Source organism: Ochotona curzoniae, unplaced genomic scaffold, assembly GCF_017591425.1.
Source record: "Ochotona curzoniae isolate NIBS_2020 unplaced genomic scaffold, NIBS_Ocur_1.0 scaffold_4505, whole genome shotgun sequence".
In the NCBI taxonomy this organism is placed as follows: Eukaryota; Metazoa; Chordata; class Mammalia; order Lagomorpha; family Ochotonidae; genus Ochotona; species Ochotona curzoniae.
Window position 1 is genome coordinate 34,892,860 of NW_024467118.1, and position 17,740 is coordinate 34,910,599.

Genomic DNA, 17,740 nt, shown 5'->3' on the forward strand with positions numbered 1-17,740 from the left:
CTTTGACGTTTGCATTCTTTACATAGTTGATTAAAACACAAAGGGTCAAGGGCTACAGGAAAGTGGGTAAGACCATTGTTTCCACATTAATACTTTTTTTTTCTGTATCCAGGGTAAGGGAAAAGATAAAGCGAAGAGCCCCACCCAGCCTCCCACCCATCCCAGGTCCCCAATGTGAGGCACGCTCTCAGGGTCCTGCTCATGCAGTTTTGATAGTTCAACAATTCTGAATTGATGCCATTCTTGCCACTCCAAGCTGATGAAATCTCTTCAGAATCCACTGGATGACATGGTCTCTTCGTGGCTGGAGTTCTGAGATCAGCAGTTCGGTTGGAGGGATCCCCAGAGAAAACGTCATCTGAGGTGATCCCAGACCTGATTCTTCTGTGTGCTTGCCAGTACAGGGTCTGGCACAGTTCGTCACCCCAATCAGTTTATGCACATGCTGGTCGTTTCAATTGCTGGATCAGTTCTGTTTCCAGCCTTGTCTTCCACACGAACCGATGGTTGTTGCAGTCCAGCCTGATCCTGCCCACTTCATACTCGGCCCTCCCGCAAACCAGTGGGAGCTGCAGCCTAGTCAGGGCGACCCCCACCAGGCCTGCCCCTACCCTGATTCTCATGCTTGCCACTATGTACCACAGACTTGTTCAGTTTGTCCCACATCCCATTCAGCTCCCATACATGTCAATGGGCATTGAAGCCTAGTTCAACCCAACCTGCCCAACTATCCAACCCACACACATACTGGCGGGTGCTGTTCTGTCTAGCCACCCCTGCCCCAGTCCTGGTTTTCATGCTCTCCAGTGGGAGTGGTAACCCAAGAGGGAGGCGCCCACTATTTCCCTACTAGGCCAGTCACTCCCAGATTATGCACTCTCCAGGTGGTTCTGGCATTTGACTTGACAGAATTAGCTTCCAGTGCCAGCCTCTGCCAGCTGATGCTGCAGCAAAGCTCAACCAACCCTCACCCACTCTAATTTATGCTTGCACCAGTAGGAACAGTCAGCCTAGACTGGTTTTTCCATGATCTAGCTCACATGAGGCCCACAGGTGTTGTAGCCCTGCTTGGTCTGGTCTGCCACCATTCCAGCTCCCGCTCTCCTGTCCAGCAGGAGAGTCTTCCACATTCCCCCTGCCAGCTTTGCTCCCTCCATCCCCGTTTCTCACATGAGCTGGTTGGGCACTGCAGCTCAATCTGGTATGGCCCACGTCACCTTGGCATTTGCCTGTGGGTGCTGCAGCCTGACCTGGCACGGCCCACCCCCAATTCCAGCTAATGCTGGTGAGGGTTAGAGCCTAACCCAGCCCAGCAGGCATCCAATCCCAGCCGTAATGTGCACTGGTATGTGTTGCAACTGAACCTGGCCTGACCCACACTGTGTTTTGGTGCTTGGTTTTGCCAGCAGGTGATGTGAACTGGTTCAGCTTGCCAAGTCATTACATTTTAGTAACAAGTGAATGCAAATAGCCCAAATTCTTCAAAAAGATACAGGCTGGCTGAATGGATTAAAAAGCAGCCCACCTAATGGCTTCCTAAAAGAAGTATATGTCACCAGCAAAGATATACACAAACTGTAAATGAAAGAAGGTATCCCAAGCCAACTAAAAACATCAGCAGGTGTAGCTATCCTAATATGACAAAAGAGACTTTAATACAAAAACTACTAAGAAATGATGAAGGGCATTATACAATGATTAGGGGATCAATTCAACAAGAACAAATGAGTGTAGTAAACATATATGAACTCAATACCAGGGCACCTTGTTACTTAAAACAATTGCTAAGGGAGCTAAAGTGGGACATAGACTCCAATACAATAATAATGGGGACTTCAAAACCCCACTTTCATCAATGGACAGACTACTAGAAGGAAAACCAATTAAAACAAAACAAAACAAAACACAAAGCTAATCTATACAAAGGATTATGGACCTTACTTATATCTACAGAATATTTTATCCAATAGTTGCAGAATAAGCATTCTTTTCATCAGTTCATGGAACCTACTCCAGGATAGACTACACGCTAGGCCATAAACTAAACCTCAGTAGACTAAAAAAAAAAGAAGAAAAGAAAAAAATTATGAAGTTGGAAATCAGCAACTCAAGAAATACTATAAAATAAGCAAACATGTGGAGACTGAATAACACATTATTGCCTAAAAAGCAGGTCATAGAAGAAATCAAAAAGACAAAATTCCTGGAAACAAATGAGATGACAGCACATATATCAAAACTAAGGGCTTACCACAAAAATAATGTTAAGATGCAAGATCACAGTGATTAGTGCCTATATTAGGAAAACAGAAAGGATTAAACAAATGATCTACAGACATATCTCAAGGACCTACAAAAACAACAAACCAAACCCAAAGTTAGTAGAAAGAAAGAAATAATCAAACTTACAGGAAAAAGAAAATTGAAAACACACAAAAAGTAAAAGACACACAAGACCAGTGAATTTAAGAGCTGATTTTCTGGGAAAAAAAATAATAAAATCACAAAAGTATACCACTAGCCCAATTAACCGACCACCCTGACCAAGAAAAAAAAAAAGACTCAAATCAATATAATCACAGATGAAAAAGGAGATAAAACAATGAATGTAACAGTTATTCAAAGGATGACTGGTAATTACTACAAACAGACACACACAAACAAATTAGAAAATCTAAGGGAAATAGGGGAAAGGACACATACAACCTACCTAGATTGAGTTAGGATGACAAAAGACAACCTAAACAGAGAAATAACTAAGATGAAAATTAAAGACTACCAGCAAAGCCCAAGACCAGATGGCTTCATTGCTGAATTCTATCAAACTTTCAAGAACTAATTCTAATTCTTCTCAAACTATTCAAAACACTTGAACAGAAGGAATCCTCCCAAACTCTTTGAGGCCAAACTAGCAAAAGATACATAAGAAAATTCTTATAGACCAATGTACCTGATGAACAAATAGATGCAAAAATCCCAAACCAATAGTAGCTTATAAAAGCCAAAATACATCAGAAAGATCATTCACCCGGACCAAGTAGGATTTATCCCTGGTATAGCAGGGATGGTTCAATATTCACAAATCAATAAATGTGACACAGCACATTAACAATCTAAGAAATTAAAAAAAATATATGATTATTTCAATAACTGTAGAGAAAACATTTAATAAAATACAGTATCTTATCATGATACATACCCTATGCAATTTGGGAATAAAAGGAACATCTCAACACAAGTAAGGCAATATATGTCAAACCCCTAACAGCATCATATGGAATAGGAAAAAGTTACGACATTACCACTAGGATCTGGAATCAGACAAGGATGTTCACTCTTACCATTTACTATTCATATTCAATATAGTCCTGGAAGTTTCAGCTAGAGTCATCAGGCAAGAAAAAAAAAATCAAAGTGATGCAAATTGAAAAGAAGGAAGTCAGTTAGCTATATACAGGAAACAAAAGACTCTAAGACACTACTGGAATTCATAAGAGTTTGATAAAGTTGCAGAATATAAAGCTAACACAAAAATCAACAGCCTATGTATGTATAAAAAATTCCATGGCTAAGAAAAAACTTGTAAGATCAGTCTCATTCACAGTAGCTACAAAAACATTAAAATATCTTGGAATTAATTTGCCTAGGATGTGAGGGATCTCTACAATAAAAATTACAAAACATTAATGAAATATAAGAAAACACTAAAATACAGAAAAAGCTTTCATGTTTGTAGATTGGTAGAAGTGGTATCATCAATATGCCCATACTTCCAAAGGCAGTTCACAGATTTAATGTGATCCCAATCTAAATACGTACAGCATTCTTCTCAGAGCTAGCATTTCACAGGTCTTTATGATGCTAAAATTCATATGGAAACAAGAAATCCCAAATAGTTACAGCAACCTTAAATAACAAAAACAAAGCTGGAGGCAATACAACACTAGACTTCAAGACAGGATATAGTGGACCTGTAATCAAAACAGCCTGGTAGTGGCATTAAAATCAACAAGTAGATCAATAGGACAGAACAGAAATCCCATATATTAACCCACACATCTACATCCAACTGATTTTTAACAGTCAAACTGAAATCAATCCAGGCACAAAGGACAGTCTCAACAAATGGTACTTAAAAAATGGGATCTGCATGTGCAGAAATATTCAACACCTCATTTTAAAAAAATCAACTCAAAACGGATTTTAATGTGATCCCAATCTAAATACGTACAGCATTCTTCTCAGAGCTAGCATTTCACAGGTCTTTATGATGCTAAAATTCATATGGAAACAAGAAATCCCAAATAGTTACAGCAACCTTAAATAACAAAAACAAAGCTGGAGGCAATACAACACTAGACTTCAAGACAGGATATAGTGGACCTGTAATCAAAACAGCCTGGTAGTGGCATTAAAATCAACAAGTAGATCAATAGGACAGAACAGAAATCCCATATATTAACCCACACATCTACATCCAACTGATTTTTAACAGTCAAACTGAAATCAATCCAGGCACAAAGGACAGTCTCAACAAATGGTACTTAAAAAATGGGATCTGCATGTGCAGAAATATTCAACACCTCATTTTAAAAAAATCAACTCAAAACGGATCAAGGATCTACATCTATAACCTGATAACATTAAACTACTACAAAACATTGAGGGAAATCCTGCAATACACAAGCGTAGGCAAAGATTTCTTGGAAAAGACCCCAAAAGCACAATGAAAACAAAAATAACCAAATCTGATTACAAGTTATAAAGCTCTGCACTACAAACGAAACACTGAACACAGTGGAGAGACAGCCAACAAACTGGGAGGAAATATCTGCAATTCATGTAATTAACAAAGGTCAATGAGCTCAAGAAAATCAACAAAATAAATAATACAGTTAAGAAACAGGCAAAAGACATATAAGGCAATTTTCAAAGGATGAAATACAAATCGCTAACAAATGCAGAAAAAAAATTCTCGAATTTACTATCACAGGGAAATGCAAATAAAAATTACAATGAGGTTTAATTTCACCCTGGTTAGAATGGCTATTGTTCAAAAATCAAAAACTATATATGCTGGCAAGGATGCGAGGAAAGAGCTACTCGAATCCACTATTAGTAGGAATATAAACCAGTACATCCATTTTCCATGGAGCAGTGGGGCACTTCAGATTTAAAGACAGATCTACTGTTAGGAGCCAGCCACCTTGTGCCGAGAATATAGCCACACAAAATGAAATTAGCATGAGAAGAGCTTTGTGCACCATTCTCTTCAAGTCACAATAACCAAGATGTGAAATCCACCCAGGTGTTCATCAACAAATGACTGGATAAAGAAAATATGGTATATACATAATTATGGAATACTATTCAGGCATAAAAGAATGAAATTCTGTCTTTTGAAACAAAATGGGCCAATCAGAAATCATTATGCTTAGTGAAATAAGCCAGTCCCAGTAAGACAAAGATTATGTTTTCCCTGATCTGTGGTAACTAACACACAGAAACACATACACAAAAATGTAATCTATAGGAGCACAATTTTTATTTTGAAATTTATTGTTTACACCTTTTGTCTATACTGTTGTGGAACAAAATTTTTTTCCCAGTTGCTATTTCAATTCTTTGCCTAATGGAATGTTAAGCCTGCAATTGTGAAGAGAACCTAAGGCAGGCTATTATAAAAATAAAAGAAAAAGAAGCAAGGAGGGTGGGTAACGCAGGAAGGAAGGAGGACAGGGTGGAGGTATCACTGTACTCCTAAATCTGTATTAGGAAATGCATAAATTTGGTTTTCTTTGTACAAACAATTTAAAATTTTAAAAAATCATTTGGAACCCAGAAGTGTAAAATACTAGAAAAATGGTTATGATTACAGTAAGGCCAGGAGTTTGCAGAATTCTACTGACTAAATGCTTTATAATTGAAAAAAATAACCAATCTACAGTAAAAACATGGCAAGCTAATAAAAGATACCAGGCTGGGTATATTAATTAACATGAGGGTTAGGTATTTGGAATTCATATAAATGCTCATCAAATTCAGTGATGCCATAAAACTTGAAGTTTGTCAACTAAAACTTGCCACATACTCTATTCATAAGCTGAAATCAACAATTAGTTGACCATATCAAAACCAAAAACTGAATATGAGCATGTGAAAACAAAGTATTGTCAATATTTAGTACCAGGTTTTTTTAAAAAACCAAAAACCAGAAAACAAAATATTTTTTGTATGAAGTATTCCAAAATTTACATGTCAGGGTCTATAAAAATATACAACAGTGTCCTAGAAAGATTCTTTTAAAACCACGGAACTCGATCTTCCTGACATGGGAGAAGCGTATCTCCATAAGCACAGAAGTCAAAATTGAATGATTTCTACTCACTCGGATTTGCTGCCTCCATCTTTCTCGGCACGTCTGAGAAGTCTGGTTGGCCAGGCACTTGCTCGTGTTCCTTTATGGAGTGAAAAACTGACTGGAAGGCAGATATTCGCTCTCGCAATGAAATACCATTTCCATACAGTCCAGGGCTGCCCTATTAAAGTACAAAACCAAAGCATGACACGAATGGGTTTTGATAGTCTAGATCTAAAGCCACTGAATCAAAAACTATGCACACAAGAGCTTTTGAAGATTAGAGGCACTGAACAGGGCAGCCAAGGTTCTTGTCCCTGGAACCAGTGTGAATTTGTGAACAGCAGACATGCTGGAATCACTGCCGTCTCCCTTCTGTTACTCCCCCAGTGTTTAGGGAAACCTAAGCCAAGAGGAGGTGAAGAGTGCAGCAGAGCTGGCTGGTGACATGCTGGTGAACATGGACACTTCTGGGTCCATGCATCACACACACAAGTCTGGCACCAGGAATAAGTGTTTTGAAAAGGCACCCAGACAAAACGTATCCCGATTACATGGGCACATAAACAATTTAACGTGGAACATATGCAGCTTTTAGACAGACTCTCGGGGAAAAAGGCTTTCATTGATAATTAAGCATTCATTACCTAAGATCACTCTCAGCAACACAAATCTGAAACACAAAGAAATTCAGCTCAAAGATGTTTTAAAGAGAACAATCTACGAGACTATTTGAAGACACACGGAAAGTCCAAATCCTAGAGCTGGGGCCAGAAGAAGGGAGAGGACGAACGTACTTATCTGGATAGTTTCCCATAAGTTGTCCTGACAACATCCATTGGGAGTCAACCTCATCAAAGCTCCTTCTACCCAGGCTGGCATCCTCACCTCCAGCCCACACTAGTCCTCCTGTCCAGGAGGCCAGAAGGGGACACGCAGGCTCCACACCAGTGCTCACCCAACTCATGTACTACTCTTCCTAGCCAAAACCATCCTGATTTCATGGGACCTGGAGGAGACCCAGCTCCTGTGGACTGAATACAGCCCTTCACCTGTATACCAAGTTACAAAGTACTCGCTCACGAGTTTTCTAGTAATCCTGCTATCGGGTCCAATGATGGAGAAAATAAAATTTTGGGTAGCAGGACAGAACTGTTGATACGCAGAATGAGTGTCTAAATTATTCTGTGTTCTCCTTCCTTTATTAGTGATTAGCCTATTTCCAGTGATAAAGAACTAGTGGCAAAACAATGCAGTGGGCAAAAGTAAAGCAACAGTTACCTTCTTTAAAGATATTGCATGGAGAAAACGCAGTTAACATCCTGAAGCCATGTTTGATGGTGAACTGCTCACACAGCAAAACACATTCATAAAGCAAACCCTCTGTGACATAGACTAGAATGCCTTACATTCAAATGTGCTGATGATGTAGACTTTTATGGCATAAACAGCACCTATGAGGCATAAAAGGCTTATGCCCAGCTTATCTGGATGGGAGACTAGGACAAGGTTACCTAGGGTTAAATAATTTGAAAAATTTTTTTAAACTCATATTTGAACACATTAGACCACAGCAGTGCTAGGTTTAATATCCTGGGAACTCAGAATCCTTTGAAAGCCTTTTAAAACAAATTTAAAATCTGCCCTGTCAAGCTCTCTTTTCTCTAATTTCTACTGAAGAAAAAGATCAATGCTGACATGCTAAGTAGATCAAAGAGTCCAACCATCCTGCTTTCTGGATGCTGTTGTCTAATAAACAGTACCGGACAGTCGCCAACACTGCTTCCACACACTAGAGAACTGTTCTAGCAGCTGGGGATCTAAGGAGGCAACTACATTCTGTAGTGAATCCAGAGAACGCAGCTCCAGGTGCAAGAGGCACTACAGAGATCAAGCACCGACGTGAATGAGTCACTAGGAGTATGACTTTATAGTCAGAACAAAAGTCCATTAGAAGCGACATCTGAGCTGAAAGGTGGTTAAAGGGAAGTCATCAGGGGAGGGAGGTATAACAAGAGCCAAGCTTTGGTAAGAAGCAGGGTAGGGGCATCAAGAGGCCAAGTTGCCCAATGCATGGAAGGAGAGCAGGAGATGCTGCCAAGCTGTACACTCAAAGCCCATCTCTCTGACTTCTCTGTGATACTGTAGAGGGAGTCGGGTAAAAAGGAAGGAGGCCAATCAGGAACAAGTGGTTGAGGGGTCTTGGCAAAAAGCCCATGAATGTTGTAGCAGTGGAGAAATGGCTGACACATTTTTGAAATGTAGTCTAAAGTTGTTTGTGTGAGCTGTATGAGGAAAACAAAGAAGAGAAGCGAGGAGGACCGACAGGGATACAGCCGGAGGGCTGGCCGACGATGCCTGGACTGAAACGGAGAAGTGGTGCCCAGAGCCGGAGCTCTCAGGGCCTCTGGGTTCACTCAGACATGCCGGAATCCCTGGTCTACAACGATGACAGAGGTAAAGCACAGCCCTGAAGGAGAAGAATTAGCAAACGAAGTTTAGAAGTGATAACCAGTGTGGTACAGAAAAAACAAAAATCAGGTCTTTGTGGAATCCCATAAACCAAATCAGGAAAATGCCTCAAGGAGGTTGAACTATAAAAAGCTGCGGAAAGATTAAGTACAGCTAAAGCTGAGAATTTGTGCTTACAGTTGTCAAGGGACAGGTGAAATGTGATGGTGACTAGTCTTCTCAGAAAAGTGGTGGAAACAAAAGCCAACTGGAGCACTTAGCAGTAACACGGAGGAGCGGCGGAGCGGCGGAGCCAGCCAGGGCAGGCAAGGGCTCCTGAGAAGTTCTGCTACTGGGGCAAGACATCAAAATGGGAAAGAAGTCAGGAGTGGGGTGGGGTGGGGTGGGGTGGGGTAGGGTGTGGACAGCAAAGAAATTTCCTTTAAAGACAAGAATTTAGATTTTTTTGTTAAGATTTAAGATTTATTTACGTATTATTTGAAAGGAAGAATAGAGAGCTGGAGCTAGATAAACCTTCCACCCATTCGTTCATTCCTCACACAGCTTCAAGACCCAGGTCTAGCAAGCCTGGAACCTTGAGCCAGGAACTCCAGCCTCATCTCTCACAGGAGTGTCAGAAAACCAAACACCTGAGTCATTTTCCTTCCCTAAGCCCGTTAGCAGAAGGACTGCAAGTGAAGCAGCAAAGCTCAAAACGGGATTCACTGGACAACTTACCCTACTGCAAGTAACTCTTTCAAAAAAAACAAATCTTTTTAAAAAAAAAACCCGGGCCCAGTGGTTAAAATCCTCGCCTTGAAGTGCCAGGATCCCATATGGGCTCCGGTTCTAATCCCAACAGCTCCACTTCCCATCCAGCTCCCTGCTTGTGGCCTGGGAAAGCAATAGAGAACGGCCCAAAGCTTTGGGACACTGCACCTGTGTGGGATGCCCGGGAGAAGTTCCTGGATCCTGACTTCAGATCGGCATAGCATTGGCTGTTGCGCTCACTTGGGGAGTGAATCATCGGACGGAAGACCTTCCTCTCTGTCTCTCCTCCTCTCTGTATATCTGACTTTCCAATAAACAAATAAATCCTTAAAAAAAAAAAAACCCACATTATTAAGTAATTGGGAACTAAATGCCATCAAAATAGCCAGATGAAAGTAAAAGCCTTGACAAAGGAGAACCAGAAGCAGATAGCAGGCATGCTGCCTTTTCAAAAAAGAATCCTACAATACTAATTGCTTCTTTAAAGAATATGAATATACAATACATTCAATTACACAAATTTCTAAAAGTAAGACAATCTGATACAGTTAGCCCACGGGAACAAGATTGGATACAGCATAAGAGGACACAAAGTGTGTACAGAAGACAAACACGCAGTAAGATCAATGGAAGGAGAGAACCACAAGAAACAGGAAGGAAGAGTGGAGCACCCCTAGTTATTTACAACAGAGGCACATCCCAGAATGTCAAAAGTCATCATGGACGCACTCATAAAATTTACCGTAATTTAACAAAAAAATGTTTTCTCATACGTAAGTCTTCATTTTAAATCCAATGAAATATAAAATTAGGAAAATTATCATAATTAAAAATGTAAAGGCTACATCTCTTTCAGAATTACATTTATCTACAAGACACATTCATCAAAAAGGCTCTCATTTTTTAACAGTGCTAGAAGTACATATCTGAGTGAATTTTTAATGAGTGTATAGTCATATGATGCACGCTTATGACTGTATATGTAAGTTCAGAGCATATGTACATATACATCGAGGAAAACAGAAAAAAACTGCAGCTGACATGAAATGCCAACAAAATTCAACTTTAGCGAAAAAGTTGGAACTAACAGGAAACAGAGTGACTGCTGCAGACCCCAGGCATCAGGCCCTTGTGAAACAAGGGTCAAGTGCAGGACTTGGGAGAAGGCTAAAACTGCACTAGGAGATCTTGACCCCTCCAGAATTCTCCCCAAGTAGCCTTGGGAGAACATGGAGACAGCTGGTGGCTGCCAGAAGGACCAGGGACGGAGCTGTCCACACCTTTGCAATGAACCATGTTGTTCCCATCATTTTCTACACAATAACTTTCAGAGTCCTAGGACTCAGCTGTGTTTCCCCAAGAAACTCTCTTAAGGACAGATCAGCCAAGTGGAACACAACCTTAGATGCTGGCATTTGGAAGTGCTGTCACTGAAAACGTGGCTCGGTTGCCCTACACAGAAATGTACAGCTCAACAGCCCCGGCTGTGTCCATGGAGCTCCCAAGCAGTTTCTTACAGTCAAGAATCAGCAGGCATTTGAGCATGACAAAAGTTCTAAAATAAAACAAGCAACAAAAGTGAATAGAGATCAAGAGAGAAAAATCTTGAAACTATAATACACTCAATAATTCATGACAAAAAAACAAATTTCATCACTCAGTGTTCTAATGCCACCAACAGAACTTTCAGAATGAAAAAGCAGGTAACACAAGGAATCAGAAATAAAAACATTTGCTGCTTGAATGATGAAGACTCCTACATTTTGCAAGCTAAACTACAATGGAGAAATGTATTCAAGATTTTGATAGAAAAAAATTCAATCTATATTTCTATAGATGAATAGATATGCTGGCATATCAAACTTTAAATCTTAAAAAAAAAAATGCCAAGTCTCCAGAGAAATGAATAAATAGATTAAGAAGAAAAGGATATGAGAACAAAACAAGGAATCCAAATGAGAGAGGCAAGCATGGTTAAAAAAATGCACCAAAAACATGTCCAGCAAGCCTTGTTGGAAAGAAGCTAGGCAGAAGACTAACCCCCCCCCCAGAATAAAAGATGTGATGGACTCTTAAGGTTTAGTCTCATGTCAAAATTTAGGGAAGAGATTATATAATAACAAACAGATTGTATTCATTATCTGTAGGAAAACTAAAGTTGTTACCACAGAGGATGTCATAGCAGAGCAGATGGCACCTTGTAAAAGTATCTATATGGCTTAATAATGCAAACTCTAATTAAAAACAAAATTCTAACTATCACAAGGACAGGGAAAAGGGCAGTGTTGGGACAGGTATGGGTAGGCAGGGACAGGTATGAGAACGAACTCCCCATTTTTGATAGAAATGATGACCATAAAAAATCTGAAGCATACATGTTCCAAGCAGTTATCTTAGTCATTCTCATGAGACCCTTGCTATAACTGAGGATACTAAGAGAATTTAATTAATCTGACAAAGTTTTTAACGAACTCACAATAAAGAATCACACCTAAGCGATATTACTCCAATTTCTATGCTCTTACCTTCTACAACAGTAATTCTCAGGCTTTTTACCATTATATTTACTACTTTGTTTTATAAAAAACAACAACAACAAAAACACCAGCTCTCCCCTGAATGCCCACAGTAGCTGGGCCTGCGCCAGGCCCCAACCAGGAGCCAAAAACCTCATCTAAGCCTCCCAAAACAGTAGCAGGGGCCCAACCAGCCAAGCTGTCACATGTTCACTGCCAGGCTACACATCAGCAGGAAGTTGGATCTCAAGACATTCACATTCAGATCGGGAACTCAACAGTCTTAACAGCCTCTTGTCTACCCTCTTTCTGCTCCTAACAATTATTGAGGACCCAGGATCTTTGCTTATGATAGTTACATAGATCAGAAGTTCCTCAACAGCCTTGCAAGAATTGTGGACATTTGTTAACAGCAAAACTCAAAGCACTGCGGCACAGCCAACAAAGCCACTGCTCGAGACACCCGCATCCCATACTGGGCCATGCTGAGCTCAGCTACTGCACTTCCAATCCAGCTCCTTGCTGAGGTGCCTCAGAAGCAGCCAACGGCTGAGTTTCTGCCAGCCACGCAGGAGAGACCTGAGAGCAGTTCCTGCCTCCTACACTGGGCCTGGCCCACCTCAGCTTTTGCAATCATCTGGGCACCAAACCAGTAGATGGAAGATGTATATGACACTCTGCCTTTTAAATAAACAAATATTAAAAATTTGTTTTCGCAGAGGTTAACTGCAATGTCAAACAGGAGCCTGTAAATGAATTTAAAATCCATCAATCTGCTCTGTAATGTGAGAGCATCAAGTACCCATGCATGATTTTATAACACTCTGCACTTGTCATTTGGAAAATACTGGTTCAAAGATCCATACCTATCTTCCAAACATATTAATAAGCAATATCAACAGGTCACATTAATATACTTATCAATCAGCAAGTATAACTATGGAGCAGTTGTCTAGCATATACTTCCAAAATCTCATTTTTCTCTCAAAAAAAAAAAATGAATAAACTCTTCCCACTGATAAATATTTTGAGTTTCAGTAGCCAGACTGATCATTCATTTTTGAGCAAATGGCCACATTTCCAAGTCTAACTAACCAAATTTTACTGATTAGTTGTGCTTTTAAGTAAAAACAATATGTTATAAAAAAAAATGCCCATTTGACCCAAAGCTCAATCATGCAATTGAGTTTTCTAAAAACACCTACCACACTTTTATAGGGACCTTTGGAAAGCCTAATGTGTCCCTCCCATTTCATACCATATAACACTTAAGGGAAAAGATTTAATAAAACTGATCATTTTTAGTACTTCCACAACATATGGGGAAATTTGCATTATTTTCTCCCATAAATGTCTACAGTGACATAAACAACAGGGATCCCTACCTTAACTCATGCTGAGGCATTAATAATTTTACTCACCATTTGTCTTGCACAGACCAAAAGATAAAAAAGGGCAAAAGTCAGCTTAGTACTATTATAAATACTGTTCTGACTTCATTAACCTCCTGCCAGGGGACTCAGAAAGCCCCAGGGATCACCTGGTTGCCTAGCAAACTTTGAGAACAGCTGTTTCAAAATGCTTCTCACTTGAACACACAAAAATGAAGTAGCAATATAATTATGTTAAAACAGGAAGGCCAACATCAACAGTCAAAAGTGATTCTCTTTCAATAAAGAAGCTGAGGAATGCGTCTTTCCTAAGACTCCATGTAACACTGCTCAGTGCAGTAAGACAGCTCCTGCAGAAACCCCTTGCTATCTAGGGTCACAATTCTGAACATCCTCATGCGGGCTAAATGCCTAGTCCTTGCAAGGCACAGAGAAAACACGCTGTCTGCTGAGAGCCTTGTGTTAAAAGCCCCACCACTGAGCAACACCCTTTTTCCACAAGAATTCATAACAGAAATCAGAAGGAAAATCCAACCTGGAAAGGGGTATCCTGTGCCAAGGGAGATTTCCCAGCACTCTTTAAACTCCGCTGCTGTGCAATGAAACGAATCAGGTGGTTTGTTTCAGGGGACCCGCGAGTACCGACTGCAGAACGCCGCCTGCATTTCTTCAGGAATGATGATGCCGACTTCCCTGTGAGAAAACTCTTGTCAATCACAACAAAGCAAGACAACCCTCAGTCATCATGTCCAACGCCCATGACGAATGAGCCTGAGCAGAAACTGATAAACACACTCCCAGGCTGTTCACTGATTCTAGATCTCATGCTTCTAGAACAGCATCCCATACAACAAAGCATTTATCCAATAGCAGTTGCATGCACAAATACATCCTAATGGAATAGTTATCATTTTTGTTCTCCCGCACATAGAAGTGGCTGATGGTTAGCTGCTGACCAAAAATCTCTTTTTTTAAAAAAAATTTCATTGTATGACACAGTTTCATAGGCTCTGGGATTTCCCCAACCCCTCCTCTTGCCCTCCCCTCATATTGAATTCCTCCATATTGTTTCAGTAGTACAGTTCATATCCAGTCCCAATTCCTTCATTGCGGGCACGGACCATGTATAAAGTCTGGCATCTTATTGTCCAGATAAATTCCAAGTTTTCATCCCTGGTCTGAAAGCAGAGCTGGCAGAATATCATTCCCTCCAGTGGAAAGCCACTACACAACTTCAGCAACAACTTACAACATCATGAAGTTGACATGTTATTGAGCAACCAACATGTTAGAAAATGCAGTTCTTAACTACATCCTGCGAATACTTCACTGACATTTCAATTTTAATTTATACACAGCCAGCTGCTATACACCTTAAAATGGTTATAGGGTACTATTCAGCTGTCTCGTGTCTATTTTCATTTTTATATTTCGTAGCTTATAGTATTTAGGCATGATTCCTACTGAACTTTGCAAATTTTAGGCTAGTCCAAATAGGCTTTTAAGTCAAACATGCCAAATATTAACAATTGAGGAGAACAGTTTTATGAGGGATGTGGAGAGAAATCTTCAATACCTTAGTGAGGAGTAACTAATCTTTGTGTCCTACCTGGTAAGGTATATGGGAGTCCAAGCTGACTGTTTCCTGTCTGTTCTAAGCTTTCCTTACTTGACCAAAAATATCTTGATTTGAATACATTTCACCCCCAAAGCCTGAAGATGTTCACCTAGGCACATACATGTCATATTAACTCTTCAAGACAATTTTGCTTCCTTTAGATATCTTTCTGCCCTTTACTTCACTACCCTGAAATTTGACCACAAGCATTAACAAGCGAATTCAGCTTTCTGAAGTTCTGCGAGTTGGAGCTGATGCTGTGGCGCAATGGATTGAGCCTCTCCCCGCTGTGCTGCCATCCCATCAGTGCCTGCTCTACTTTCAGTCTAGCTCCTTGCTAATGTGCCTGGGGAAGACAGTAAAGCCTGGCCCAAGTGCTTGGGTCCCTGCCTCGATGTGGGAGTCCCAGGGGAAGCTCCTGGTTCCTGGCTTTGGAATGGCCCAGGAACCAAAGTCTTAGAAGCATCAGGTGTGCAAAGTCGAGGACTCTCACATCGCATTTGGGGAATAGGTGGGGGGGCATTTGGTTTCTGTAACCTCACCTTTCAAATAAAAACAAATTTTTTCATACGCTATCTGGGGACAGGCCCACTCAATGCTGCTCCTTAACGCAGGTCCACCCCCATGTTTCTTCCCTCTTCACCTAAGCCAGATTTCACAGCTGGATTCCAATTCATTTCTACAGCTTGAGGAACCCTGTCCCTGGGCTGCTGTGTTAACTGTGGCTCATGAAGGGGGCACAATCTTTCGATGTTATTACTTAGTCTCAAAGATTCCTCAATATGTAACATAAAGCCTTGAAAGGTACACGATACACCCTCTGGGATACTTTGGGTCAGGTGAGCTAGGGACTCAGACACACACCCTTTTCCAGCACCGTGTTGGGTATCCCAGAACCCTGCCAGCCCTGCCAGGTGAACATGGCGTGCATGTGGAGAGGTGCCCTGCCCAAACAAATGTGCCCAGTTTACACACCTAACACCGCAAGGCAGGGTAGACAAATAAAACCGAGTTCTAATAAACCGCCACAGCGTAGGGTTCCTCACCCGCAGAGCGCTGCACGAAGCTCTCAGGTGTAATGCCCAGCTGCTCTATCGTGACCGTGGAGAAGTTCAAAGGTGTCTTAGAAGCCTCAGGTGTGCAAAGAGAAGGAACCACTTCTGCGACATGCTTCGGAGGCGTCATCAACTTGCCAGTTTCCCAAGGAAAAGAGGCATTTTCTGAAAGGAACAGTATGTAGCGGGAGCTGAGTATCTTTGCTAAGGGAAATAGTTAATTCTCGAGTTTCAACAAAAAGCAACAGGTTTCCACATACCAGCTGGAGCGGGGGCAGACTCCATGGCTGCAAGGGGCTCCCTGTCTTTCGAATCAGTATCCATCTAAGGAAAGAGGAGAAATAAAAACGAACTCCGTCAGGATATCAACGTGAATCGATGGAGAATTTCGATCTTGATTTACGCCGGCTTAATCATCTATTATCAAGAGAGTGCTCCAGAGAGGATCAATTAACAAGTGTGAGAAACGGCTGAGGGAGAAACAAAGCTGCTCCCGCATTACAGAAGCCGCGGCTTTTCAACCTTCAGGAACATCAGAATCACCTGGGCAGAACCACAAGCCAGATGCTGCCCAGGACCCGGCCAGAAATTCTAACTCGGGTCTGCACGCCCTACTCTCACCCGGAACCTACATTTTAAAGTACACCCCAGGTGACCCAGCACTACCTCAAGCGGGACACAAGTCCAGAAGCTTCGGGAACAACAGCTTTGTGATTCCGTCAGGGACACCGGAACCGGGAGTCCATGACCTCGGCGTCCTCCTGCCACCCGGCTCCGGAGAAGACGAGCGGCGCCGAGGCTGTGACCTTCCGACCCGCGGGGCCTCGATCCGGAGCTGTCTGCCCGGCGGCCGAGTGGCTACTCCAGCCTGGCCGGGAGGAAAGGACCCGCGGCCCGCGCCTCCACGCCGGTGCCCGGCCGACCCCGCCACCCGATTCAAATTGTCGGCCCCGCCTCTCGAGGCCGGCGTTACTGAGAATCTCTACGCCGCGTCCCTCCCCGTCATCCGTGTCCGCCTGCCCCCCGAGTTCTTACGGCTCTCTCGCCGTTCCCCGCGGAAGAGCCCGCCGGACTCCGTTAGGAGCCACTGACCGCCTCGGGCCACGCACTCCAGGGACACCGCGGGGGAACCAGGGTCTCCCGGGACTACTTTATGTGACAGTCCTGCGGATGAAGCTTCAGTTAGCCTTGAACTCCGCCCCCTTCCCTGCGATTGGAGAACGCAAACTTTAAAAAGAATCATTGACCAATCCCGATAGAACGACGGGCCGGCTCTGACTCAATTAGCCAATCCCGAGAACAGCCGTTTCCTACGTAACCTGGAAATATGGGCGGATTAATGGGAGGAGGAGGTACTGACCGATGTTTGGGTTCCTCCCAGTGCTCCACCTCTTTTCCTCAAACTCCGCCTTCTTATGCAGATGAGAACTACCTAGTCTAGGTAGTGCGCCTGCTCACTAATGCTTAGAGCCGCCGCTCGACTCTAGCTTCTTCTCTGATTGGCTGAGGCCGCTTCCCGTCTACTTGCTTTCGGCTTCTCTTCCCTCCCTCCATCCGAGTTGGGTTGGTCAGAACCCACC

The 17,740-nt window shown here is 42.1% G+C and overlaps 1 protein-coding gene across 1 annotated transcript in view; it reads right to left on the bottom strand.

Moving 5' to 3' along the window:
* The window catches only part of CDCA2 (cell division cycle associated 2), a 41,513-nt gene extending 24,631 nt beyond the window's left edge, over positions 1 to 16,882 (bottom strand). The window contains exons 1-5 of the mRNA XM_040966041.1: positions 16,827 to 16,882; positions 16,421 to 16,484; positions 16,152 to 16,325; positions 14,023 to 14,180; positions 6,389 to 6,539 (exon numbers count right to left, since the gene is read on the bottom strand). Of these exons, the coding sequence (XP_040821975.1) occupies positions 6,389 to 6,539; positions 14,023 to 14,180; positions 16,152 to 16,325; positions 16,421 to 16,484 (547 nt within the window). The 5' untranslated portion in view covers positions 16,827 to 16,882. The remainder of the gene's footprint in view (positions 1 to 6,388; positions 6,540 to 14,022; positions 14,181 to 16,151; positions 16,326 to 16,420; positions 16,485 to 16,826) is intronic.
* Between the last annotated feature and the right edge of the window lie 858 nt (positions 16,883 to 17,740).